Raw genomic sequence first — 25,949 nt, forward strand, 5'->3', positions numbered from 1 at the left:
ATGCATCAGGAGGAGAGGGAGAAAGACAACTCAAGTAGAGAACGGAGTAAAATATTTAAAAAACAGACATTACACGCGCCGGAGGTGCATATCACATTTAACAAACCAAATAAATACCATTGTAGAAGTTAAAAACCCAAACCGGTCCGTGCATTAATAACGGTATATAGTAAAATACAGTATACCGCCCAGCCCTATTCAACCAACCAGACAGGTAGATGGGTGAGTGAAATAAGACAATAGCAGATTATCTCACAGCGTTTGTTCAGATTGATGGTTGTCGAGGTTGAACCTGTAGGATGGAAGCTGCTCGATGTCTGCCTTGGTGATTCCTCGTGGTTTAGCCTCTCCCAGCCTTTCAGCCAGGTTCAGTAATGCCTGAGGGTGTGTGAGAGAGATATTCAGGGACAGTTGTTTTGGTTTATTTTTTATTGACCAGTATTTTCCACTAGGTTTGGAAATGATCCTAGGAAATGGGCTTTAATTGACACAATTTGTCTGTAATCAGCCTGACCAACCGGTGTCTGTATATAGCTTCTGTACTGTATGTAGCCTCACTACTGTATATAGCCTCTCTACTGTATATAGCCTCTCTACTGTATATAGACTGTCTTCTTACTGTTGTTTTATTTCTTTACCTATTGTTCACCTAATACCTTTTTTTCACTAGTGGTTAGAGCCTGTAAGTAAGCATTTCACTGTGAGGTCTACTACACCTGTTGTATTCAGCATTTCACTGTAAGGTCTACTACACCTGTTGTATTCAGCATTTCACTGTGAGGTCTACTACACCTGTTGTATTCAGCATTTCACTGTGAGGTCTACTACACCTGTTGTATTCAGCATTTCACTGTGAGGTCTACTACACCTGTTGTATTCAGCATTTCACTGTGAGGTCTACTACACCTGTTGTATTCAGCATTTCACTGTGAGGTCTACTACACCTGTTGTATTCAGCATTTCACTGTGAGGTCTACTACACCTGTTGTATTCAGCATTTCACTGTAAGGTCTACTACACCTGTTGTATTCAGCATTTCACTGTAAGGTCTACTACACCTGTTGTATTCGGCATTTCACTGTAAGGTCTACTACACCTGTTGTATTCAGCATTTCACTGTGAGGTCTACTACACCTGTTGTATTCAGCATTTCACTGTGAGGTCTACTACACCTGTTGTATTCAGCATTTCACTGTGAGGTCTACTACACCTGTTGTATTCAGCATTTCACTGTGAGGTCTACTACACCTGTTGTATTCAGCATTTCACTGTAAGGTCTACTACACCTGTTGTATTCAGCATTTCACTGTAAGGTCTACTACACCTGTTGTATTCAGCATTTCACTGTAAGGTCTACCTACACCTGTTGTATTCAGCATTTCACTGTAAGGTCTACTACACCTGTTGTATTCAGCATTTCACTGTAAGGTCTACTACACCTGTTGTATTCAGCATTTCACTGTAAGGTCTACCTACACCTGTTGTATTTCAGCGCACGTAACAAATCAACTTTGATTTGATTTTGCCAATTAAATAATGTTGTGAGTGAGTGCTTGGTGGTGGGTGGGGGGGGACTGCCCATATTTGACCCATTTTTAAAATGACAACTTCTGTTGGGGAGGATCAGATTGAGCGAAGTGAGGAATCACTGAACTACAAATACTATTCTCTGCCAAATAATAGGCTTTTTACCATTAAGATTCGTAGAGCAACGCCTGTCCTGGCTTAAATACTTATTTTCCACCATAATTTGCAAATAAATTCATTAAAAATCCTACAATGTGATTTTCTGGATTTTTTTTCTCATTTTCCCTGTCGTAGTTGAAGTGTACCTATGATGAAAATTACAGGCCTCTCTCATCTTTTTAAGTGGGAGAACTTGCACAATTGGTGGCTGACTAAATACTTTTTTTGCCCCACTGTAAATATATATAGATAAAGACAATTTCCAAGGATTTTCTACCTGCAGCAAATCTAGTGGATAATGCTGGAAATACTGGTCAACCCCCCCAAACTAAAACAAAACATCCAAAACAACTGGCCCTGATACACGTGCAGATACAAACACAGAAATACACAGAAAGAAAAACAGTGTGTTTTTTCTAAGTGTGTTGATGACCTGGTCCTCTCACCTCATAGTTCTCCATCTCCACATCGTTTACATCCAGGTCCAGACTGATTGCTGGTCCCACTGCTGTAGGAGGCACAGGAAGCATCGACCTGCACAGAGACAGAACAGTCACATATCAAATCAAAGTTGATTTGTCACGTGTGCTGAATACAACAGGTGTAGGTAGACCTTACAGTGAAATGCTGACTACAACAGGTGTAGTAGACCTCACAGTGAAATGCTGACTACAACAGGTGTAGTAGACCTCACAGTGAAATGCTGACTACAACAGGTGTAGTAGACCTCACAGTGAAATGCCGAATACAACAGGTGTAGTAGACCTAACAGTGAAATGCTGAATACAACAGGTGTAAACCTCACAGTGAAATGCTGACTACAACAGGTGTAGTAGACCTCACAGTGAAATGCTGACTACAACAGGTGTAGTAGACCTTACAGTGAAATGCTGACTACAACAGGTGTAAACCTCAGTGAAATGCTGACTACAACAGGTGTAGTAGACCTTACATTGAAATGCTGACTACAACAGGTGTAGTAGACCTCACAGTGAAATGCTGACTACAACAGGTGTAGTAGACCTCACAGTGAAATGCTGAATACAACAGGTGTAGTAGACCTTACAGTGAAATGCTGACTACAACAGGTGTAGTAGACCTCACAGTGAAATGCTGACTACAACAGGTGTAGTAGACCTCACAGTGAAATGCTGACTACAACAGGTGTAGTAGACCTCACAGTGAAATGCTGACTACAACAGGTGTAGAAGACAGGCTATATACAGTAGAGAGGCTATATACAGTAGAGGCTATATACAGTAGAGGGGCTATATACAGTAGAGGGGCTATATACAGTAGAGAGGCTATATACAGTAGAGAGGTTAAAGTGACTATGCATATATATCATTAACAGTAGCAGCAGCATAAAGAGGGGTTGGGGTGCATAGATGATAATAAACAGAGAGAGCAGCAGCGTAAAGAGGGGACTATGCATAGATGATAATAAACAGAGAGTAGCAGCAGCATAAAGAGGGGTTGGGGTGCATAGATGATAATAAACAGAGAGTAGCAGCAGCGTAAAACAGAGGGGCATAAAGAGGGGCTGGTGCATAGATGATAATAAACAGAGAGTAGCAGCAGCGTAAAGAGGGGATTAATAAACAGGGGTGCATAGATGATAATAAACAGAGAGTAGCAGCAGCATAAAGAGGGTTGGGGTGCATAGATGATAAACAGAGAGTAGCAGCAGCATAAAGAGGGGTTGGGGTGCATAAATGATAAACAGAGAGTAGCAGCAGCGTAAAGACGGGTTGGTTAGATGATAATAAACAGAGAGTAGCAGCAGCATAAAGACGGGTTAGATGATAATAAACAGAGAGTAGCAGCAGCATAAAGAGGGGTTGGGGTGCATAGATAATAAACAGAGAGTAGCAGCAGTGTAAAGAGGGGTTGGGGTGCATAGATGATGATAAACAGAGAGTAGCAGCAGCATAAAGATAGATGATAATAAACAGAGAGTAGCAGCATAAAGAGGGTTAGATGATAGATGATAAACAGAGAGTAGCAGCAGCATAAAGAGGGGTTGGGGTGCATAGATGATAATAAACAGAGAGTAGCAGCAGCATAAAGAGGGGTTGGGGTGCATAGATGATAATAAACAGAGAGTAGCAGCAGCATAAAGAGGGGTTGGGGTGCATAGATGATAATAAACAGAGAGTAGCAGCAGCATAAAGAGGGGTTGGGGTGCATAGATGATAAACAGAGAGTAGCAGCAGCATAAAGAGGGGTTGGGGTGCATAATGATGATAAACAGAGAGTAGCAGCAGCATAAAGAGGGGTTAGATGATAATAAACAGAGAGTAGCAGCAGCATAAAGATGATAATAAACAGAGAGTAGCAGCAGCATAAAGAGGGGTTAGATGATAATGAAAACAGAGAGTAGCAGCAGCATAAAGACGGGTTAGATGATAATAAACAGAGAGTAGCAGCAGCGTAAAGACGGGTTAGATGATAATAAACAGAGAGTAGCAGCAGCGTAAAGACGGGTTAGATGATAATAAACAGAGAGTAGCAGCAGCGTAAAGACGGGTTGGGGTGCATAGATGATAATAAACAGAGAGTAGCAGCAGCGTAAAGACGGGTTAGATGATAATAAACAGAGAGTAGCAGCAGCGTAAAGACGGGTTAGATGATAATAAACAGAGAGTAGCAGCAGCGTAAAGACGGGTTAGATGATAATAAACAGAGAGTAGCAGCAGCGTAAAGACGGGTTAGATGATAATAAACAGAGTAGCAGGCGTAGTAGCAGCGTAAAGACGGGGTTAGATGATAATAAACAGAGAGTAGCAGCAGCATAAAGACGGGTTAGATGATAATAAACAGAGAGTAGCAGCAGCGTAAAGACGGGTTAGATGATAATAAACAGAGAGTAGCAGCAGCGTAAAGACGGGTTAGATGATAATAAACAGAGAGTAGCAGCAGCGTAAAGACGGGTTAGATGATAATAAACAGAGAGTAGCAGCAGCGTAAAGACGGGTTAGATGATAATAAACAGAGAGTAGCAGCAAAGCGTTAGATGATAATAAACAGGGTTAAAGATGGTTAGATGATAATAAACAGAGAGTAGCAGCAGCGTAAAGACGGGTTAGATGATAATAAACAGAGAGTAGCAGCAGCGTAAAGACGGGTTAGATGATAATAAACAGAGAGTAGCAGCAGCGTAAAGACGGGTTAGATGATAATAAACAGAGAGTAGCAGCAGCGTAAAGACGGGTTAGATGATAATAAACAGAGAGTAGCAGCAGCGTAAAGACGGGTTAGATGATAATAAACAGAGAGTAGCAGCAGCGTAAAGACGGGTTAGATGATAATAAACAGAGAGTAGCAGCAGCGTAAAGACGGGTTAGATGATAATAAACAGAGAGTAGTAGCAGCAAAAAGCGATAAAACAGAGAGTAGTAGCAGCGTAAAGGTTTAGATGATAATAAACAGAGAGTAGCAGCAGCATAAAGACGGGTTAGATGATAATAAACAGAGTAGTAGCAGCGTAAAGACGGGTTAGATGATAATAAACAGAGTAGTAGCAGCGTAAAGACGGGTTAGATGATAATAAACAGAGTAGTAGCAGCGTAAAGACGGGTTAGATGATAATAAACAGAGTAGTAGCAGCATAAAGACGGGTTAGATGATAATAAACAGAGTAGTAGCAGCATAAAGACGGGTTAGATGATAATAAACAGAGTAGTAGCAGCATAAAGACGGGTTAGATGATAATAAACAGAGTAGTAGCAGCATAAAGACGGGTTAGATGATAATAAACAGAGTAGTAGCAGCATAAAGACGGGTTAGATGATAATAAACAGAGTAGTAGCAGCAGCAGATGATAATAAACAGAGTAGTAGCAGCGTAAAGACGATAAATAGACGGGTTAGATGATAATAAACAGAGTAGTAGCAGCGTAAAGACGGGTTAGATGATAATAAACAGAGTAGTAGCAGCGTAAAGACGGGTTAGATGATAATAAACAGAGTAGTAGCAGCGTAAAGACGGGTTAGATGATAATAAACAGAGTAGTAGCAGCGTAAAGACGGGTTAGATGATAATAAACAGAGAAAGCAGCGTAAAGAGGGTTAGATGATAATAAACAGAGAGTAGCAGCAGCGTAAAGACGGGTTAGATGATAATAAACAGAGAGTAGCAGCAGCGTAAAGACGGGTTAGATGATAATAAACAGAGAGTAGCAGCAGCGTAAAGACGGGTTAGATGATAATAAACAGAGAGTAGCAGCAGCATAAAGACGGGTTAGATGACCAAATGGGGACATGAAACTTGGGATGTGGAAAAAGGCCATTTATTGTTGAAGTGGTAATAAATATGAAATATAACTGTTATCTGAGTGTACAGTATACACCTCACGTTGAAAGGTGGTACGATTGTAAGGCCTGAATGACTCTTGAGTCAATGAAAAGCGTATGTGTATCATTACGTTCTTTTTTTTTGATTCCATACTCACAGGAAGTAGGGCAGGAAGCCTGGGTAGTAGGGTGGTGGCGGCGGAGGCGGCGGGGGCAGGGGCTGCTGTAACCGGTACCTGTGACCACTGACACGTCGCGGCAGCATGTGGGGGTATGGCTGACCAGGAGACAGACAGACATGTAGCTGTTAACATGGTGGTGGTGAACTATGGAAGTGACTGGTTATTTAAAATGGTGATTACCCCAGCTCTGTTGATTTAGCTAGTTCTACAATCTAGAGTCTGACCACTGGGAAGGGTCAGGCTGAGCTGGTTAGATTCTGACCACTCAGAAGGGTCAGGCTGAGCTGGTTAGAGTCTGACCACTGGGAAGGGTCAGGCTGAGCTGGTTAGAGTCTGACCACTGGGAAGGGTCAGGCTGAGCTGGTTAGAGTCTGACCACTCAGAAGGGTCAGGCTGAGCTGGTTAGAGTCTGACCACTCAGAAGGGTCAGGCTGAGCTGGTTAGAGTCTGACCACTCGGAAGGGTCAGGCTGAGCTGGTTAGAGTCTGACCACTCAGAAGGGTCAGGCTGAGCTGGTTAGAGTCTGACCACTGGGAAGGGTCAGGCTGAGCTGGTTAGAGTCTGACCACTGGGAAGGGTCAGGCTGAGCTGGTTAGAGTCTGACCACTCAGAAGGGTCAGGCTGAGCTGGTTAGAGTCTGACCACTCAGAAGGGTCAGGCTGAGCTGGTTAGAGTCTGACCACTCAGAAGGGTCAGGCTGAGCTGGTTAGAGTCCTACCACAGTAAAGGATTATGGCTAGATAGCTCTATGTTCGCTAACTGTGTATAGTGAAGACATGAGGTCTTACCACAGTAAAGGGTTATGGCTAGATAGCTCTATGTTCGCTAACTGTGTATAGTGAAGACATGAGGTCTTACCACAGTAAAGGGTTAACCCATTCAGGCGGCAGGGTAGCCTAGTGGTTAGAGTGTTGGACTAGTAACCGAAAGGTTGCAAGTTCAAATCCCCGAGCTGACAAGGTAAAACTCTGTCGTTCTGCCCCTGAACAGGCAGTTAACGCACTGTTCCTAGGCTGTCATTGAAAATAAGAATTTGTTCTTAACTGACTTGCCTAGTTAAATAAAATAAATAAATAAAAGAGGCTAATGACCTTTAGAGCCTATTGACTAGTCGGTTTGGTTTCTGTTCGTTTACTAAAAAATAAAAATCACGGTTTTCAATTTTTGATTGTTATTTTTCAACATGAAATTTTTTAATTAATTTATTATGAAATAAAACATGTTCCAATGATTTTAAAGCTTTTTAAAAATGGAAAGTCAGAAACAGTGAACATTCAATTGCCAAAACAACACAACAAAAATATTCCATCGTCTCTGTCAACATCAATAGAAAAATTATATTATATTATTATATATTATATATATATATATATTTCAGTTGTGTATACAACTTAGTTTTATTTTATTACTATTATTTTTCATTCCTTAAAAAGTGATCACCTCATCTCTACTCAGTAGAAGTCAGCCAGACAAATGTCTTCAGTCATTCTATTCTGCCTACTGCAGAGCTGGCTAACTAAAATCATTTCACTAGTTCTTCAAAGTAGATAAGGTACACTTTCATGAAGTGTCTCTGCCCCTCTCGTCATTGTGTTGTGTACATTCCTCTCTTATACGGTCCCGTGTGTATCTAACCTAACATAGCAGGCCTAAAAGTTTATCCTTCCAGAGATCTGTATACAATGATGAGATGCTCGTGTCTATGCCTTAACAATGGGAGTCGTTGTCCCAAAATAAGCCCATAGTAACGCATTGGGCTTATTTGGACTGATTTTGGTGAGAGTGAAACCTCTTGCTTCACCTCTTACTCTCCGATCCGTCTCAGAGCCTGAAAAAAAAATGCTGCAATGGATTACGGTCATTGTAGTTCATTCCCGCGTTTATGTGGGTAGATTGAATATTTGTTTAATGAAAACTACAACTCCCTTCAGCCCAGCGTCCCACATACACTACTGCTCGCCCCACATCTCATTCATGGTCATTAATATGGAGTTGGTCCCCCCTTTACTGCACTAGTGAGGTCGGGCACGGAGGTTGGGTCGATAAGGCCTGGCTCGCAGTTGGAGTTCCAATTCATCCCAAAGAAGATCGATGGGGTTGAGGTCAGGGCTTAGTGCAGGTCAGTCAAGTTCTTCCACACCGATCTCGAACAAACCATTTCTGTATGGACCTCGCTTTGTGCACGGGGGGGGTATTGTCATGCTGAAACAGGAAAAGGCCTTCCCCAAACTGTTGCCACAAAGTTGGAAGCACAGAATCATCTAGAATGTCATTGTATGCTGTAGCGTTAAGATTTCCTTTCACTGGATCTATGGGGTCTGAACCATGAAAAACAGCCCCAGACCATTATTCCTCCTCCACCAAACATTACAGTTGGCACTATATATTCGAACAGGTAGCGTTCTCCTGGCATCCACCAAACCCAGATCTGTCCATTGGACTGCCAGATGGACTGCCAGATGGACTGCCAGATGGTGATTCATCACTCCAGATAAAGCATTTTCACTGCTCCAGAGCTTTACATCACTCCAGCCGATGCTTGGCATTGCACATGGGAATCTTAGGCTTGTGTGCAGCTGCTCTGCCATGGAAACCCATTTAATTAAGCTCCTGACGAACAATTCTTGGGTTCTGCGAGCTTGTGTGGCCTACAACTTTGTGTCTGAGCCGTTGTTTCTCCTAGACGTTTCCACTTCACAATAACAGCACTTACAGTTGACCGGGGAAGCTCTAGCAGGGCAGAAATTTGACGAACTGACTGGTTGGAAAGGTAACAATGACACATTGAAAGTCACTGAGCTCTTCAGTAAGGCCATTCTACTGACAATGTTTGTCCATGGAGATTGCATGGCTGTGTACTCGATTTTATACACCGGTCAGCAACGGGTGTGACTGAAATAGCTAAATCCACTAATTTGAAGGGATGTCCACATACTTTTGAACATGTAGTATAGTCTGTCTTCTTGTGAATGATTTGATTTTATCTCTAGAAAAAGGGGCATGAGGCTCACAACAACAAACAATCTGCTAAAGGGAATTCAAGTAATTGAACCGACATTGTCAATTAGCTGTTTAATAACTGGAAGAAAATAAATAAATACATAAATAAATAAATAAATAGTCATTTGTTAATCGCTCAGCACTAATATGTACCTCTAACTTCCTTCATACTGGACACAGAGACATAACAATGGTATCCACAAGTTCATCAGACTCTGGGGAAGAAGATAAAAGGACCACACTGCCAAAATCCCCAAGTATCCCTGTAACAACGTAAAAATACCAGGATGTACTTCCAAAATGTCTAAAAACAAAATGTCCAAGCAAAGCTATTTTCATTTTCTTCCACCTGGGAGTTTTGATTAGTGCTTTTCTGGACATTAGAAAGGTCTCTTAACTAACACACAGATACGAGCTAGCTCTGTGAGGTAAAGTCTTACTACTGGGGAGGGCAGGTTGAGGTAAAGTCTTACCACTGGGGGAGGGCAGGTGGGAGGTAAAGTCTTACTACTGGGGAGGGCAGGTTGAGGTAATAGTCTTACCACTGGGGAGGGCAGGTTGAGGTAAAGTCTTACCACTGGGGGAGGGCAGGTGGGAGGTAATAGTCTTACCACTGGGGGAGGGCAGGTTGAGGTAATAGTCTTACCACTGGGGAGGGCAGGTTGAGGTAATAGTCTTACCACTGGGGAGGGCAGGTTGAGGTAATAGTCTTACCACTGGGGGAGGGCAGGTTGAGGTAATAGTCTTACCACTGGGGGAGGGCAGGTTGAGGTAATAGTCTTACCACTGGGGAGGGCAGGTTGAGGTAATAGTCTTACCACTGGGGAGGGCAGGTGTGAGGTAATAGTCTTACCACTGGGGAGGGCAGGTTGAGGTAATAGTCTTACCACTGGGGAGGGCAGGTTGAGGTAAAGTCTTACCACTGGGGAGGGCAGGTTGAGGTAAAGTCTTACCACTGGGGAGGGCAGGTTGAGGTAATAGTCTTACCACTGGGGGAGGGCAGGTGGGAGGTAAAGTCTTACCACTGGGGAGGGCAGGTTGAGGTAAAGTCTTACCACTGGGGAGGGCAGGTTGAGGTAATAGTCTTACCACTGGGGGAGGGCAGGTTGAGGTAAAGTCTTACCACTGGGGGAGGGCAGGTTGAGGTAATAGTCTTACCACTGGGGAGGGCAGGTTGAGGTAAAGTCTTACCACTGGGGAGGGCAGGTTGAGGTAATAGTCTTACCACTGGGGAGGGCAGGTGTGAGGTAAAGTCTTACCACTGGGGAGGGCAGGTTGAGGTAATAGTCTTACCACTGGGGAGGGCAGGTTGAGGTAATAGTCTTACCACTGGGGGAGGGCAGGTTGAGGTAATAGTCTTACCACTGGGGGAGGGCAGGTTGAGGTAATAGTCTTACCACTGGGGAGGGCAGGTTGAGGTAATAGTCTTACCAATGGGGAGGGCAGGTTGAGGTAATAGTCTTACCACTGGGGGAGGGCAGGTTGAGGTAATAGTCTTACCACTGAGAAGGAGGGCATCTCTTGGTGCAGAGGCTCCTGAGGGAGGTACTGGAGGGGGACAGAGGGAGGCAGCGCTGATGGGTGGTGGAGGCTCGAGGCGGGGTAAGAGAACGTTCCTAATGGATGCTGGTCCCCCCTGAGGTCCACTTCATTCTCTACCCTCTGGAGAGGCTGGCCGAGGGGAAAGGGAGGGAGTGAGAGAGAGAACTAAAACAGTCAGTGATGGGTTTTATATACACATTCTAACTAAATCCTAGGCGACTAATCACTTTTTGTTTTATTTATGTGGATCAACTACTGTGTGTGGATGACGAGGCGTTATTCCAATGTTATTCATAACGGACATGATTTCGTCCTATATGCCACTCCACTCCCTACATCAGGCAAACTACAACCTCCGGGAGGTTAAAAAAAAGAAATATACTATTTGGGGTTGAAAAACTCTCCAGGCCACTCTTGAACATCTACAACCTGATATAAAGTATGTATACATTGTAATGGACATACAGTGCCTTCAGGAAGTATTCAAACCCCCTTTGACTTTTCCCCCCCAAATGTGTTACAGACAGAATTAAACATTTATTAAATTGAGATTTAGTGTCACTGGACTACACACAATACCCCATAAAATGTGGAATTATGTTTTTAGAAGACAAAAATAATAATAATTACAAATGAAAAGTTGAAATGTCTTGAGTCTTATGGCAAGCTTAAATAAGTTCAGGAGTAAATGTCTTAATGAGTCACAGTTACATGGACTCACTGTGTTCATGATGACTACCACATCTCTGTACCCCACATAGGGTCCTGGTCTAAAGTAGTTCACTATATAGGGAATAGGGCCCTGGTCTAAAGTAGTTCACTATATAGGGAATAGGGCCCTGGTCTAAAGTAGTGCACTATGTAGGGAATAGGGCTCTGGTCTAAAGTAGTGCACTATGTAGGGAATAGGGCTCTGGTCTAAAGTAGTGCACTATGTAGGTAATAGGGCCCTGGTCTAAAGTAGTGCACTATGTAGGTAATAGGGCCCTGGTCTAAAGTAGTGCACTATGTAGGGAATAGGGCCCTGGTCTAAAGTAGTGCACTATATAGGGAATAGGGCCCTGGTCTAAAGTAGTGCACTATATAGGGAATAGGGCCCTGGTCTAAAGTAGTGCACTATGTAGGTAATAGGGCTCTGGTCTAAAGTCGTGCACTATGTAGGTAATAGGTCTCTGGTCTAAAGTCGTGCACTATGTAGGGAATAGGTCGCTGGTCTAAAGTAGTGCACTATGTAGGGAATAGGTCGCTGGTCTAAAGTAGTGCACTATGTAGGGAATAGGTCTCTGGTCTAAAGTAGTGCACTATATAGGGAATAGGGCCATGGTCTAAAGTAGTGCACTATGTAGGGAATAGGGTCCTGGTCTAAAGTAGTGCACTATGTAGGGAATAGGTCTCTGGTCTAAAGTAGTGCACTATGTAGGGAATAGGGCCCTGGTCTAAAGTAGTGCACTATATAGGTAATAGGGCTCTGGTCTAAAGTCGTGCACTATGTAGGTAATAGGGCTCTGGTCTAAAGTCGTGCACTATGTAGGGAATAGGTCTCTGGTCTAAAGTAGTGCACTATGTAGGGAATAGGTCTCTGGTCTAAAGTAGTGCACTATATAGGGAATAGGGCCATGGTCTAAAGTAGTGCACTATATAGGGAATAGGGCCATGGTCTAAAGTAGTGCACTATGTAGGGAATAGGGTCCTGGTCTAAAGTAGTGCACTATGTAGGGAATAGGGTCCTGGTCTAAAGTAGTGCACTAAATAGGGTGGAGGGAGCCATTTGGGACTCAGACGGAGGGGTACTCACCATGCGTGGGTGCTGCCTCTGGAGAGGGAGGAACTGGCTGAGAGGAGTAAGGTGAGGAGGCTGGTGGGGTGGGGGCCCCGGGGGGTTGGGGTGCAATATAAAATGTTCGCTGGAGATCAAGGGTGGGAAAGCTTGGTAAGACACTGGCAAATGCTGCATTGTACAGGCTTGGATGAGCTAGAAAAATAGAGAAGAGAAAAAACCAGACAGAACACACTGTTAATAACAAAAATTGTAATAACGAACGATGGTTCACCATACAGAATAAGACTGGCAGGGCCGTACCTCAAGAAACCAATTCTACATAAATCAAAGCAGAATACAAATAATAATCGATGGATTAAAAGCTATCTGTAATCGAGGGGTATTACCAGCCAACCACGGACAATTCTTACGCTACACGAACAAGAGTGAAATATGTCCATAGCTCAGATGATGTCAAGAATATTACCAAATATCATGCTGCTAAACAGCTTAAAAAAGAAGCAGTGTCGGTACGGGTGCTACAACGACAGTGAACACAACTGAAGTGGTATGGTGTGGTGTGTCGGTAGTTGAATGGTGGTGTGTCGGCAGTTGAATGGTGTGGTGTGTCGGCCGGTAGTTGAATGGTGGTGTGTCGGCCGGTAGTTGAATGGTGGTGTGTCGGCCGGTAGTTGAATGGTGGTGTGTCGGCCGGTAGTTGAATGGTGGTGTGTCGGCCGGTAGTTGAATGGTGGTGTGTCGGCCGGTAGTTGAATGGTGGTGTGTCGGTCGGTAGTTGAATGGTGGTGTGTCGGTCGGTAGTTGAATGGTGGTGTGTCGGTCGGTAGTTGAATGGTGGTGTGTCGGTCGGTAGTTGAATGGTGGTGTGTCGGTCGGTAGTTGAATGGTGGTGTGTCGGTCGGTAGTTGAATGGTGGTGTGTCGGCCGGTAGTTGAATGGTGGTGTGTCGGCCGGTAGTTGAATGGTGGTGTGTCGGCCGGTAGTTGAATGGTGGTGTGTCGGCCGGTAGTTGAATGGTGGTGTGTCGGTAGGTAGTTGAATGGTGGTGTGTCGGTAGGTAGTTGAATGGTGGTGTGTCGGTAGTTGAATGGTGGTGTGTCGGTAGTTGAATGGTGGTGTGTCGGTAGTTGAATGGTGGTGTGTCGGTAGTTGAATGGTGGTGTGTCGGTAGTTGAATGGTGGTGTGTCGGTAGTTGAATGGTGGTGTGTTGGTAGTTGAATGGTGGTGTGTTGGTAGTTGAATGGTGATGTGTTGGTAGAAGGGGTTGGAACCAAAATGATTTTCCAATCTGCACAGAAGCATTATTTTTTTTGTTTCGTTCCAGCAAAATAAAGTTCTGAACCGGTTTGAAACCACAAAAAAGTACTGGTTTATATCGTTCTTTTCTCTTCATTTTTAAAACTGAAATATATATATATATATATATTTTAACATTTAGCTCTACATTAAATGACTTAGAACAGCTTGCTGTGGAGTGGGTAAGGAATTTAGTCGGTAAGAACACATTGTATTCTGCCGTAACAGATTTAATCATAATGAAAGATAAAACGCACACTGTGCTGACAGTCACAGTGTAGTGCGCGAGATGCAACTGTAAGGAGAGAGCGAGAGAGGATGGAGGAAGCTTGCCTTGAAGCGCTGGGCATCTTGTTATGACATCATTATCTGAATTAGGCCCACACAATTATACCTAGGGAGGAGTGGCTTCTATGGAGAAACTTTGAATATCTTTTGAATTTCCGAGTTGGTTTAACGTTGGACCAGAGAAGCTAGCTAGCTAACAAGCTTATGGGTGCAGAGCAGCACTAGAATTTAAAACACATCCTACCTTCTTGAAGTTAATAAATCCAACGTGAAATGTGATGTTAGTTAATATACTAAAGCAAATCCATTATTATCTAATTAAACATATCTCCCTAATTTCTGAATTACGCCTCTAACGTCGTCAGTAGACTACAGTAAGCTACGCTTCAGAGGGGGAGGGGCTACAGTAACCTACACTTCAGAGGGGAGGAGCAGGTAGCCTAAACACACACACATTGGCAGATTTCCAGCTAGCAGGCACTGGATTAAGTTTCTGAGTGACAGAGGGATTTGCATAGACTCTTTGTTTGTGATTTTTGTGGGACTAAAGAAATTGTTATTAACCAGTTCCCATGCTTTTAAAATAACAGTTCTGTTCCGGAACAGTTTAGATCACTTTTGTTTTTGATTTGGGTTCTGTTCCCCCTGAACCAGTTCCAACCCTTGGTTGGTAGTGGTATGGTGTGTTGGTAGTGGTATGGTGTGTTGGTCGTGGTATGATGGGTTGCTGAGGTATGCTAGCTAGTGTGGCTGGAATGGGTATGGTGCGTAGGAAGAGGTGTGTTAACAGTGGGTATGGTGTGTAGGAAGAGGTGTGTTAACAGTGGGTATGGTGCGTAGGAAGAGGTGTGTTAACAGTGGGTATGGTGTGTAGGAAGAGGTGTGTTAACAGTGGGTATGGTGCGTAGGAAGAGGTGTGTTAACAGTAGGAAGAGGTGTATCAACAGTGGGTATGGTGCGTAGGAAGAGGTGTGTTAACAGTAGGAAGAGGTGTGATAACAGTGGGAAGAGGTGTGTTAACAGTGGGTATGGTGCGTAGGAAGAGGTGTGTTAACAGTGGGTATGGTGTGTTAACAGTGGGTATGGTGCGTAGGAAGAGGTGTGTTAACAGTGGGTATGGTGCGTAGGAAGAGGTGTGTTAACAGTGGGTATGGTGCGTAGGAAGAGGTGTGTTAACAGTGGGTATGGTGCGTAGGAAGAGGTGTGTTAACAGTGGGTATGGTGCGTAGGAAGAGGTGTGTTAACAGTGGGTATGGTGCGTAGGAAGAGGTGTGTTAACAGTAGGTATGGTGCGTTGGAAGAGGTGTGATAACAGTGGGTATGGTGCGTAGGAAGAGGTGTGTTAACAGTAGGAAGTGGTGTGTTAACAGTGGGTATGGTGCATAGGAAGAGGTGTGTTAACAGTGGGTATGGTGCGTAGGAAGAGGTGTGTTAACAGTAGGAAGTGGTGTGTTAACAGTAGGAAGTGGTGTGTTAACAGTGGGTATGGTGCGTAGGAAGAGGTGTGTTAACAGTAGGAAGTGGTGTGTTAACAGTAGGAAGTGGTGTGTTAACAGTAGGAAGTGGTGTGTTAACAGTAGGAAGTGGTGTGTTAACAGTAGGAAGTGGTGTGTTAACAGTAGGAAGTGGTGTGTTAACAGTAGGAAGTGGTGTGTTAACAGTAGGAAGTGGTGTGTTAACAGTAGGAAGTGGTGTGTTAACAGTAGGAAGTGGTGTGTTAACAGTAGGAAGTGGTGTGTTAACAGTAGGAAGTGGTGTGTTAACAGTAGGAAGTGGTGTGTTAACAGTAGGAAGTGGTGTGTTAACAGTAGGAAGTGGTGTGTTAACAGTAGGAAGTGGTGTGTTAACAGTAGGAAGAGGTGTGTTAACAGTAGGAAGTGGTGTGTTAACAGTAGGAAGTGGTGTGTTAACAGTAGGAAGTGGTGTGTTAACAGTAGGAAGTGGTGTGTTAACAGTAGGAAGTGGTGTGTTAACAGTAGGAAGTGGTGTGTTAACAGTAGGAAGTGGTGTGTTAACAGTAGGAAGTGGTGTGTTAACAGTAGGAAGTGGTGTGTTAACAGTAGGAAGTGGTGTGTTAACAGTAGGAAGTGGTGTGTTAACAGTAGGAAGTGGTGTGTTAACAGTAGGAAGTGGTGTGTTAACAGTGGGTATGGTGTGTTAACAGTAGGAAGTGGTGTGTTAACAGTAGGAAGTGGTGTGTTAACAGTAGGAAGTGGTGTGTTAACAGTAGGAAGTGGTGTGTTAACAGTAGGAAGTGGTGTGTTAACAGTAGGAAGTGGTGTGTTAACAGTAGGAAGTGGTGTGTTAACAGTAGGAAGTGGTGTGTTAACAGTAGGAAGTGGTGTGTTAACAGTGGGTATGGTGCGTTGCTGACATGGACGTCACTGACATTCCAGCTCTTCCTTTTCAAACTCACAGGAGGAGGAAGGCAGCAGAGCAGAGAGAGCTGTCCGCTGAACATTACCGAGCATGCTGGGAGCTGCTGACTGTTGCACCCTGGGAGAGGTTGCCCGGTGTGGATGGGAAAACCGTGCGTCGTCACCGTGGTAACAGTGTAAGAGGTGGGAACGGATCCCTGGTGCAATATTAGTGCAAGAGAGAAAACAATGATTCAGTCCCTTTTCCAAACAACTTCAAAAGACAAAAACATCTCATTTTGAAAACTGTTCTGTGTATTTTCTTCCTCCAAAGCTCACAGTGTCATAGAGACTAACAAACGGCATAATTAACCCACAACTGGCCCAGATCTTAAACCAGTGTGAATTTCTAATTCACTAGAGCACAACATTTTAATTGAACCTTTATTTAACTAGGAAAGTCAGTTAAAGAACAAATTGTTATTTACGATGACGTCCTACCGGGGAACAAGTGGGTTAACTGCCTTGTTCAACATACACTCTGAAAGTAATGAAAGGAAAGTTGTACACTCTTTTCATTTTCATTGTGTTCCAAATGGTACCGGCAGGGTCGCCTAGTGGTTAGAGTGGAGGGGCGGCAGGGTCGCCTAGTGGTTAGAGTGGAGGGGCGGCAGGGTCGCCTAGTGGTTAGAGTGGAGGGCGGCAGGGTCGCCTAGTGGTTAGAGTGGAGAGGCGGCAGGGTAGCCTAGTGGTTAGAGTGGAGGGGGCAGCGTAGCCTAGTGGTTAGAGTGGGGGGGCAGGGTAGCCTAGTGGTTAGAGTGGAGGGGGCAGGGTAGCCTAGTGGTTAGAGTGGAGGGGGCAGGGTAGCCTAGTGGTTAGAGTGGAGGGGGCAGGGTAGCCTAGTGGTTAGAGTGGAGGGGGCAGGGTAGCCTAGTGGTTAGAGTGGAGGGGGCAGGGTAGCCTAGTGGTTAGAGTGGAGGGGGCAGGGTAGCCTAGTGGTTAGAGTGGAGGGGGCAGGGTAGCCTAGTGGTTAGAGTGGAGGGGGGGCAGGGTAGCCTAGTGGTTGGAGCGTTGGTCTAGTAACCGGTAGGTTGCAAGTTCAAATCCCTGAGCTGACAAGGTACAAATCTGTCGTTCTGCCCCTGAACAGGCAGTTAACCCACTGTTCCTAGACCAGTTAACCCACTGTTCCTAGGCCGTCATTGAAAGTAAGAATTTGTTCTTAACTGACTTGCCTGGTTAAATAAAGGTTAAAAAAAATAAAAAATAATTAAGTGCAGTACTTTTGACCAGGGACCCAAAAGGGATTAGGGTCCCTACTACTACAGCGGTGTGTACCTACGCACCTGGTCGTGTAGCTCCACCATGATGGGGGTCTGTTGATGCCGAGGTGGGTGTGCGGCAGGGTGGAGCATGCGTGGCGGGGCACTGGCGTGGCTGTACTGTCTGGCCTCATCTAAAAGAACCTGCTGATGTTGCTGGGAGAAGAGAGGGTGGTGGAAGTTCTCATCCTGGAGCGAGGAGTCGTGCAGTACGACCGGTCGGTCTCGAATCCCCCACTGTCGTCTCACTGGCGGGCTGCAGGAACATCAAGGTAGCACCCCATAAAACATCATACCATGCATTTAAAAATAAATTAAAAGTGTATCCAATTATCTGTTTAGGATATACTTAAGATTGTCTTTAATGTAATGTTATTTATTTGACATTAAAACATGTTTATGAATATCACAAGTTAGAGAAGTTTAAAGGGGGGGGGGGGTCCCTAAACAACAGCTAGAATCCAAAAGACATGGTGGTCGCCTTTCTGTATTTTTTTGGTCTGGAACATCAAGTAAGCATACCATGAAACATCAAGGATACCATGCATAGACAATCAACACGATCTGTTTGGGATATACTTAGACAATCAACACGATCTGTTTGGGATATACTTAGACAATTTACATTATTTTTTTCGATACAACACTTTATACAAATGTATATGCATTTTTTTAAATATATATTTTCAACAAATGTTAATTCTGCTTTTCTTCAGTTCATGTAAACTCTGACAGTAGTTTATTAAATACAGTCAGAGAAGTGCTGTCTGGGCAGTTGGTCCTTGAATACAGCACAATTGATTCCTAAACCCTATGTAGTAGACCAGAACACACTATACAGGAAACCTCAGGATGGATGGCCCATTATCCCATGATGACAGTTAATTTCTTTTTTAAATAAAAAAAAGTTTTTAAAAAGAGGGTGGGTGCTTTCCAAATGTCTCCCTATTCCCTAAATAGTGCACTACTTTTGACCAGAGCTTTATGGGTAGTGTACTGTATAGGGAATAGGGTTGCCATTTGGAACACATAAAGTACTAAAGGAGTAAGCACTTATTCACCTTCTCCTGAGGTGCACTGGGGTGTTGCAGGGCTCTCCTAGGAACCTCCTCTGGTTCAAGGGGGCTGTCGGTGGCCGCCTAGTCACTGCTATTTCCCATGGTCGCATTGGTGACGTCGTGGGGCCCGACGAGTCACACTCTGGAAGAGGAGAGCAGGGGTGCTGGAGGCACGTGCCCTCTAACCTCTGTCTTTACCCTGAAAATAAAACACCATTAGCTTCCCCAACAACACTCACTAGTCTGGATACGCAAAACAGAGGTTGATTTGAAATGTGTGTCTATACATCAAATCATTTCTGGGTAATAATTAAGTACCTTACTGTAAGAGATATCCAATAAAAGCCGGCAAAAATACCAATTATCTCAAGCAAGAATTTAGCTAGGACTGTCTGGGAGGGGGAAACTGAAAACTAGCTGTTATTGGCAGAGAGGTTTGGAACTCTTTGTTAATTGGTCTATTGACCAATTTAACATGTGGTGATGTCACCCTGAAACTCCCGCCCATGCAAACCTGCTGATTAGAAGGTCCTGTGCAGATTTCATTGTCAACCAGCAAATATCAGGAAACAACATCTGATCAAATGTTTTCACACTTTTACAGTGTTATTGTACAACAGCGGATGAAACTACGAGAAAAAAAACACAGGAAAACACAACTTTGACTGCACCTTTAAGATGTAAAACATTTTCTTTTAGACCAAAAAAATAACTAAAAATACTACACTAAGTCACTCTGGATAAGAGCATCTGCTAAATGACAAATGTATAGCTACTGACTGTATGGAGCTATAAGTGCAACGTATTTACACAGGTAGCCCAAATCTGATGTTTTCCACTAATTGGTCCTTTGGCCAATCACGTCAGATTTATTCACAACAAATGTTTTCAGAGATGATCTGATTGATCCAAAAATCTATAAGTAAAACGAAAATTAAAACACATCGGGCTGCCTGTATAAACGCAGCCAAAGACTCGCCGGACTATTTAAGTCATACATTCGTAAATAGGGGGCGCTGTAACATAAACAGGGAAAGCCATGTGCTCAGGGACAAACAAAGCAACAACAAAGGACGAGGAGTTAGCTAAATAAATAGCAATAACATATTTGTTTCTCGTTTTAATGAGACGTTACACTTGTATTTTCATTTCCAGTTGCATGGCTGGATGTTAACGCATTTAGCCTCAAAAAGCACAAAGGTATTGCTTTGCAATGGACACAGGAGCCAAGAAATAAGCCAAGAAAGCCGTCCACTGTCAACCACTTTTCTTTTTTTGCAGTGTGCGTGTTGCACAAAAGAAGCAAGCTTTTCAAATCAATATTTCGCAAATACGCTAGTTATCAATAGTTAAATGCACAATAGGAACATGATTAGCGTGATAGCTAACCTGCCTAGCCTCTCTGTTTTCCTTTTAGCTAACTGAGAATGCTTAACTAGCTAAACACCTTAAGCAAACCTGCTTTAGTCTCAACTCAGAAGACGAGGGATGCGCGGACTGAGGTTGTATAACTTTATCAGGCTGTATTATGTTAGTGGATTGCCTGTTAGCTATCTAACGTTATTGCATAGTCCATCCATCAGCCTAAAGAAATACAAGCTGGTATAGGATTTATTTTCTTCTAATGAATGCTTCGTTTAGAATGATTAATTACGATAAATTGTAATTGGCACATTTCCTTCACGCGTGTTATTGTCACGGATCGCCTTGGACAGCGTTGTTTTTGATGAAGCCACCTCTTCTGCCCCAGTGTTAAAAACACCAATCACAAACTGTAGGCGAGGCCGAAACCAAGTACGCTTTATAGCTACATTATATCCCAAATAAACGATTCACATCCTGCTGGGGATAGGAATTATTGATCACAAATACATACAAATCCAAAAAGACATATTAGGTCTGGCACAGACACAACTTTGACGCGGAACAACTCAACTTAGGTACAGCTTTGAAAACCTCTTTAGGATCCGCCCTTTCCCCCCCCCAATTTTCGCCTAAAATGACATTCCCAAATCTAACTGCCTGTAGCTCAGGCCCTGAAGCAAGGATATGTATATTCCATTTGAAAGGAGACACTTTGAGTTGTGTGGAAGCTTGAAAGGAATGTAGGGTAATATAACACAATAAATCTGGTAATAAAAAACGTTATTTTGTATTTTTTGTTAAATGCAAGAGAAAGACCATAATGTATTATTCCAGCCCAGGTGCAATTTAGATTTTGGCCACTAGATGGTAGCAGTACATGTGCATATATATTTTTAGACTGATCCAATGAACTATTGCATGTCTGTTCCAAATTTTGTATCAAGACTGGCCAAATGTGCCTAATTTTTTTATTAATAACTTTCAATGTTCAAAATTGTGCACTCTCTTCAAACAATAGCAAGGTATTCTTTAGATTAACAAGAATTTAAGCTTTCTGCCAATATCAGATACGTCTATGTCCTGGGAAATTTTAGGTAGAGTTATGTAGGTAACATGTAGGAAAAAGTACTTTTATTCATGGTTGTTTATATTGTTTTTAACAAATTGAAATGTAATATTCAAATACTGTGTTTATGCTTTTATAGCGTATTTATGTGTATAAAATGATGTGCAAAAACATATGAGCTGTTTTAAAGGTGATGCAACAACAATTCATCCGCTGTTGTACAATAGAGACTGCACCTTTAAGATGTAGAACATTTTCCTAAAAGAAAAAAAAACATGTGGCCCACAGAGCTACTATCTGCTAGTACTCATTGCTAGCTAGTCATGTTAGCACACCCTGCTAGTTAGTCATGTTAGCACACTCCGCTAGCTAGTCATGTTAGCACACTCCGCTAGCTAGTCATGTTAGCACAACCTGCTAGTTAGTCATGTTAGCACACCCCGCTAGGTAGTCATGTTAGCACACTCCGCTAGCTAGTCATGTTAGCACACCCTGCTAGCTAGTCATGTTAGCACACCCTGCTAGCTAGTCATGTTAGCACACCCTGCTAGCTAGTCATGTTAGCACACCCTGCTAGCTAGTCATGTTAGCACACCCCGCTAGCTAGTCATGTTAGCACACCCCGCTAGGTAGTCATGTTAGCACACCCCGCTAGCTAGTCATGTTAGCACACCCCGCTAGCTAGTCATGTTAGCACACCCCGCTAGCTAGTCATGTTAGCACACCCCGCTAGCTAGTCATGTTAGCACAACCTGCTAGTTAGTCATGTTAGCACACCCCGCTAGGTAGTCATGTTAGCACACTCTGCTAGCTAGTCATGTTAGCACACCCTGCTAGCTAGTCATGTTAGCACACCCTGCTAGCTAGTCATGTTAGCACACCCTGCTAGCTAGTCATGTTAGCACACCCTGCTAGCTAGTCATGTTAGCACACCCCGCTAGCTAGTCATGTTAGCACACCCCGCTAGGTAGTCATGTTAGCACACCCCGCTAGCTAGTCATGTTAGCACACCCCGCTAGCTAGTCATGTTAGCACACCCCGCTAGCTAGTCATGTTAGCACACCCCGCTAGCTAGTCATGTTAGCACACCCCGCTAGCTAGTCATGTTAGCACACCCTGCTAGCTAGTCATGTTAGCACACCCCGCTAGCTAGTCATGTTAGCACACCCCGCTAGGTAGTCATGTTAGCACACCCCGCTAGGTAGTCATGTTAGCACACCCTGCTAGCTAGTCATGTTAGCACACCCTGCTAGGTAGTCATGTTAGCACACCCTGCTAGCTAGTCATGTTAGCACACCCCTTATCTACCAAGAGAATTCTCTTCGATTATAATCACAGCCGTATATATCCCCCCCAAGCAGACACATCGATGGCTCTGAACGAACTTTATTTAACTCTCTGCAAACTGGAAACGATTTATCCGGAGGCTGCATTCATTGTAGCTGGGGATTTTAACAAGGCTAATCTGAAAACAAGACTCCCTAAATTTTATCAGCATATTGATTGCGCAACCAGGGGTGGAAAGACCCTGGATCATTGTTACTCTAACTTCCGCGACGCATATAAGGCCCTGCCCCGCCCCCTTTCGGAAAAGCTGACCACGACTCCATTTTGTTGATCCCTGCCTACAGACAGAAACTAAAACAAGAAGCTCCCACGCTGAGGTCTGTCCAACGCTGGTCCGACCAAGCTGACTCCACACTCCAAGACTGCTTCCATCACGTGGACTGGGAGATGTTTCGTATTGCGTCAGACAACAACATTGACGAATACGCTGATACGGTGTGCGAGTTCATTAGAACGTGCGTTGAAGATGTCGTTCCCATAGCAACGATTAAAACATTCCCTAACCAGAAACCGTGGATTGATGGCAGCATTCGTGTGAAACTGAAGGCACGAACCACTGCTTTTAATCAGGGCAAGGTGTCTGGTAACATGACTGAATACAAACAGTGCAGCTATTCCCTCCGCAAGGCTATCAAACAAGCTAAGCGCCAGTACAGAGACAAAGTAGAATCTCAATTCAACGGCTCAGACACAAGAGGTATGTGGCAGGGTCTACAATCAATCACGGACTACAGGAAGAAACCCAGCCCAGTCACGGACCAGGATGTCTTGCTCCCAGGCAGACTAAATAACTTTTTGCCCGCTTTGAGGACAATACAGTGCCACTGACACGGCCTGCAACGGAATCATGCGGTCTCTCCTTCACTGCAGCCGAAGTGAGTAAGACATTTAAACGTGTTAACCCTCGCAAGGCTGCAGGCCCAGACGGCATCCCCAGCCGCGCCCTCAGAGCATGCGCAGACCAGCTGGCCGGTGTGTTTACGGACATATTCAACCAATCCCTATACCAGTCTGCTGTTCCCACATGCTTCAAGAGGGCCACCATTGTTCCTGTTCCCAAGAAAGCTAAGGTAACTGAGCTAAACGACTACCGCCCCGTAGCACTCACATCCGTCATCATGAAGTGCTTTGAGAGACTAGTCAAGGACCATATCACCTCCACCCTACCTGACACCCTTGACCCACTCCAATTTGCTTACCGCCCAAATAGGTCCACAGACGATGCAATCTCAACCACACTGCACACTGCCCTAACCCATCTGGACAAGAGGAATACCTATGTGAGAATGCTGTTCATCGACTACAGCTCGGCATTCAACACCATAGTACCCTCCAAGCTCGTCATCAAGCTCGAGACCCTGGGTCTCGACCCCGCCCTGTGCAACTGGGTACTGGACTTCCTGACGGGCCGCCCCAGGTGGTGAGGGTAGGCAACAACATCTCCTCCCCGCTGATCCTCAACACTGGGGCCCCACAAGGGTGCGTTCTGAGCCCCCCCTGTACTCCCTGTTCACCCACGACTGCGTGGCCATGCACGCCTCCAACTCAATCATCAAGTTTGCGGACGACACAACAGTGGTAGGCTTGATTACCAACAACGACGAGACGGCCTACAGGGAGGAGGTGAGGGCCCTCGGAGTGTGGTGTCAGGAAAATAACCTCACACTCAACGTCAACAAAACTAAGGAGATGATTGTGGACTTCAGGAAACAGCAGAGGGAACACCCCCATCCACATCGATGGAACAGTAGTGGAGAGGGTAGCAAGTTTTAAGTTCCTCGGCATACACATCACAGACAAACTGAATTGGTCCACTCACACAGACAGCATCGTGAGGAAGGCGCAGCAGCGCCTCTTCAACCTCAGGAGGCTGAAGAAATTCGGCTTGTCACCAAAAGCACTCACAAACTTCTACAGATGCACAATCGAGAGCATCCTGGCGGGCTGTATCACCGCCTGGTATGGCAACTGCACCGCCCTCAACCGTAAGGCTCTCCAGAGGGTAGTGAGGTCTGCACAACGCATCACCGGGGGCAAACTACCTGCCCTCCAGGACACCTACACCACCCGATGCTACAGGAAGGCCATAAAGATCATCAAGGACATCAACCACCCGAGCCACTGCCTGTTCACCCCGCTGTCATCCAGAAGGCGAGGTCAGTACAGGTGCATCAAAGCTGGGACCGAGAGACTGAAAAACAGCTTCTATCTCAAGGCCATCAGACTGTTAAACAGCCACCACTAACATTGAGTGGCTACTGCCAACACACTGTCAATGACACTGACTCTACTCCAGCCACTTTAATCATGGGAATTGATGGGAAATTATGTAAATATATCACTAGCCACTTTAAACAATGCTACCTTATATAATGTTACTTACCCTACATTGTTCATCTCATATGCATACGTTGATACTGTACTCTATATCATCGACTGCATCCTTATGTAATACATGTATCACTAGCCACTTTAACTATGCCACTTGGTTTACATACTTATCTCATATGTATATACTGTACTCGATATCATCTACTGTATCTTGCCTATGCTGCTCTGTACCATCACTCATTCATATATCCTTATGTACATATTCTTTATCCCCTTACACTGTGTATAAGACAGTAGTTTTTTTTTTTTTTGGAATTGTTAGTTAGATTACTTGCTCGTTATTACTGCATTGTCGGAACTAGAAGCACAAGCATTTCGCTACACTCGCATTAACATCTGCTAACCATGTGTATGTGACAAATAAAATTTGATTTGATTTGATTTTGCTAGGTAGTCATGTTAGCACACCCCGCTAGCTAGTCATGTTAGCACACCCTGCTAGCTAGTCATGTTAGCACACCCTGCTAGGTAGTCATGTTAGCACACCCCGCTAGCTAGTCATGTTAGCACACCCTGCTAGCTAGTCATGTTAGCACACCCTGCTAGCTAGTCATGTTAGCACACCCCGCTAGGTAGTCATGTTAGCACACCCTGCTAGGTAGTCATGTTAGCACACCCCGCTAGGTAGTCATGTTAGCACACCCTGCTAGGTAGTCAGTAACATCAATCACAGATAGACAAGGTAAAAACCTGTTGATCTGCTCCTGAACAGGCAGTTAACCCACCGTTCCTAGGCTGTCATTGAAAATAAGAATGAGTTATTAACTGACTTGCCTAGTTAAATAAAAGGTAAAAACAAAAATAAATAAATACAAATGGAGCAAAATATTTGAATTTTAGAATCCGAGAGTAAATATTGATTGATAAAACTCACCTTGTCCGAGAGAGATTTACATAGTTATCAAAACGGCACGCCAGGGTAAGCCTACGCAAAACACAGCCCTAATTTTAAGTGTGGGAAAAATGAATGGTG

At 44.1% G+C, this 25,949-nt stretch overlaps 1 protein-coding gene across 3 annotated transcripts in view; it reads right to left on the bottom strand.

Annotated features, from left to right (window-relative positions):
* Nucleotides 1-25,949, bottom strand: part of LOC112220605 (RING finger protein 44) — a 32,131-nt gene that overhangs the window by 4,939 nt on the left and 1,243 nt on the right. The window contains exons 1-9 of one of the 3 annotated variants that reach the window (XM_042303549.1): nt 25,851-25,946; nt 18,811-19,006; nt 17,774-18,005; nt 16,487-16,645; nt 12,501-12,677; nt 10,664-10,834; nt 6,140-6,258; nt 2,133-2,220; nt 257-378 (exon numbers count right to left, since the gene is read on the bottom strand). In XM_042303549.1, coding sequence (XP_042159483.1) covers nt 257-378; nt 2,133-2,220; nt 6,140-6,258; nt 10,664-10,834; nt 12,501-12,677; nt 16,487-16,645; nt 17,774-18,005; nt 18,811-18,917 — 1,175 coding nt within the window. In that variant the 5' untranslated portion in view covers nt 18,918-19,006; nt 25,851-25,946. Of the gene's footprint in view, nt 1-256; nt 379-2,132; nt 2,221-6,139; nt 6,259-10,663; nt 10,835-12,500; nt 12,678-16,486; nt 16,646-17,773; nt 18,006-18,810; nt 19,007-25,850; nt 25,947-25,949 lie in introns of those variants that run through there. The other 2 variants (XM_042303548.1, XM_042303550.1) reach the window with 2 other exon arrangements.

The sequence above is a fragment of the Oncorhynchus tshawytscha genome, linkage group LG21 (assembly GCF_018296145.1).
Source record: "Oncorhynchus tshawytscha isolate Ot180627B linkage group LG21, Otsh_v2.0, whole genome shotgun sequence".
Classification (NCBI taxonomy): domain Eukaryota; kingdom Metazoa; phylum Chordata; class Actinopteri; order Salmoniformes; family Salmonidae; genus Oncorhynchus; species Oncorhynchus tshawytscha.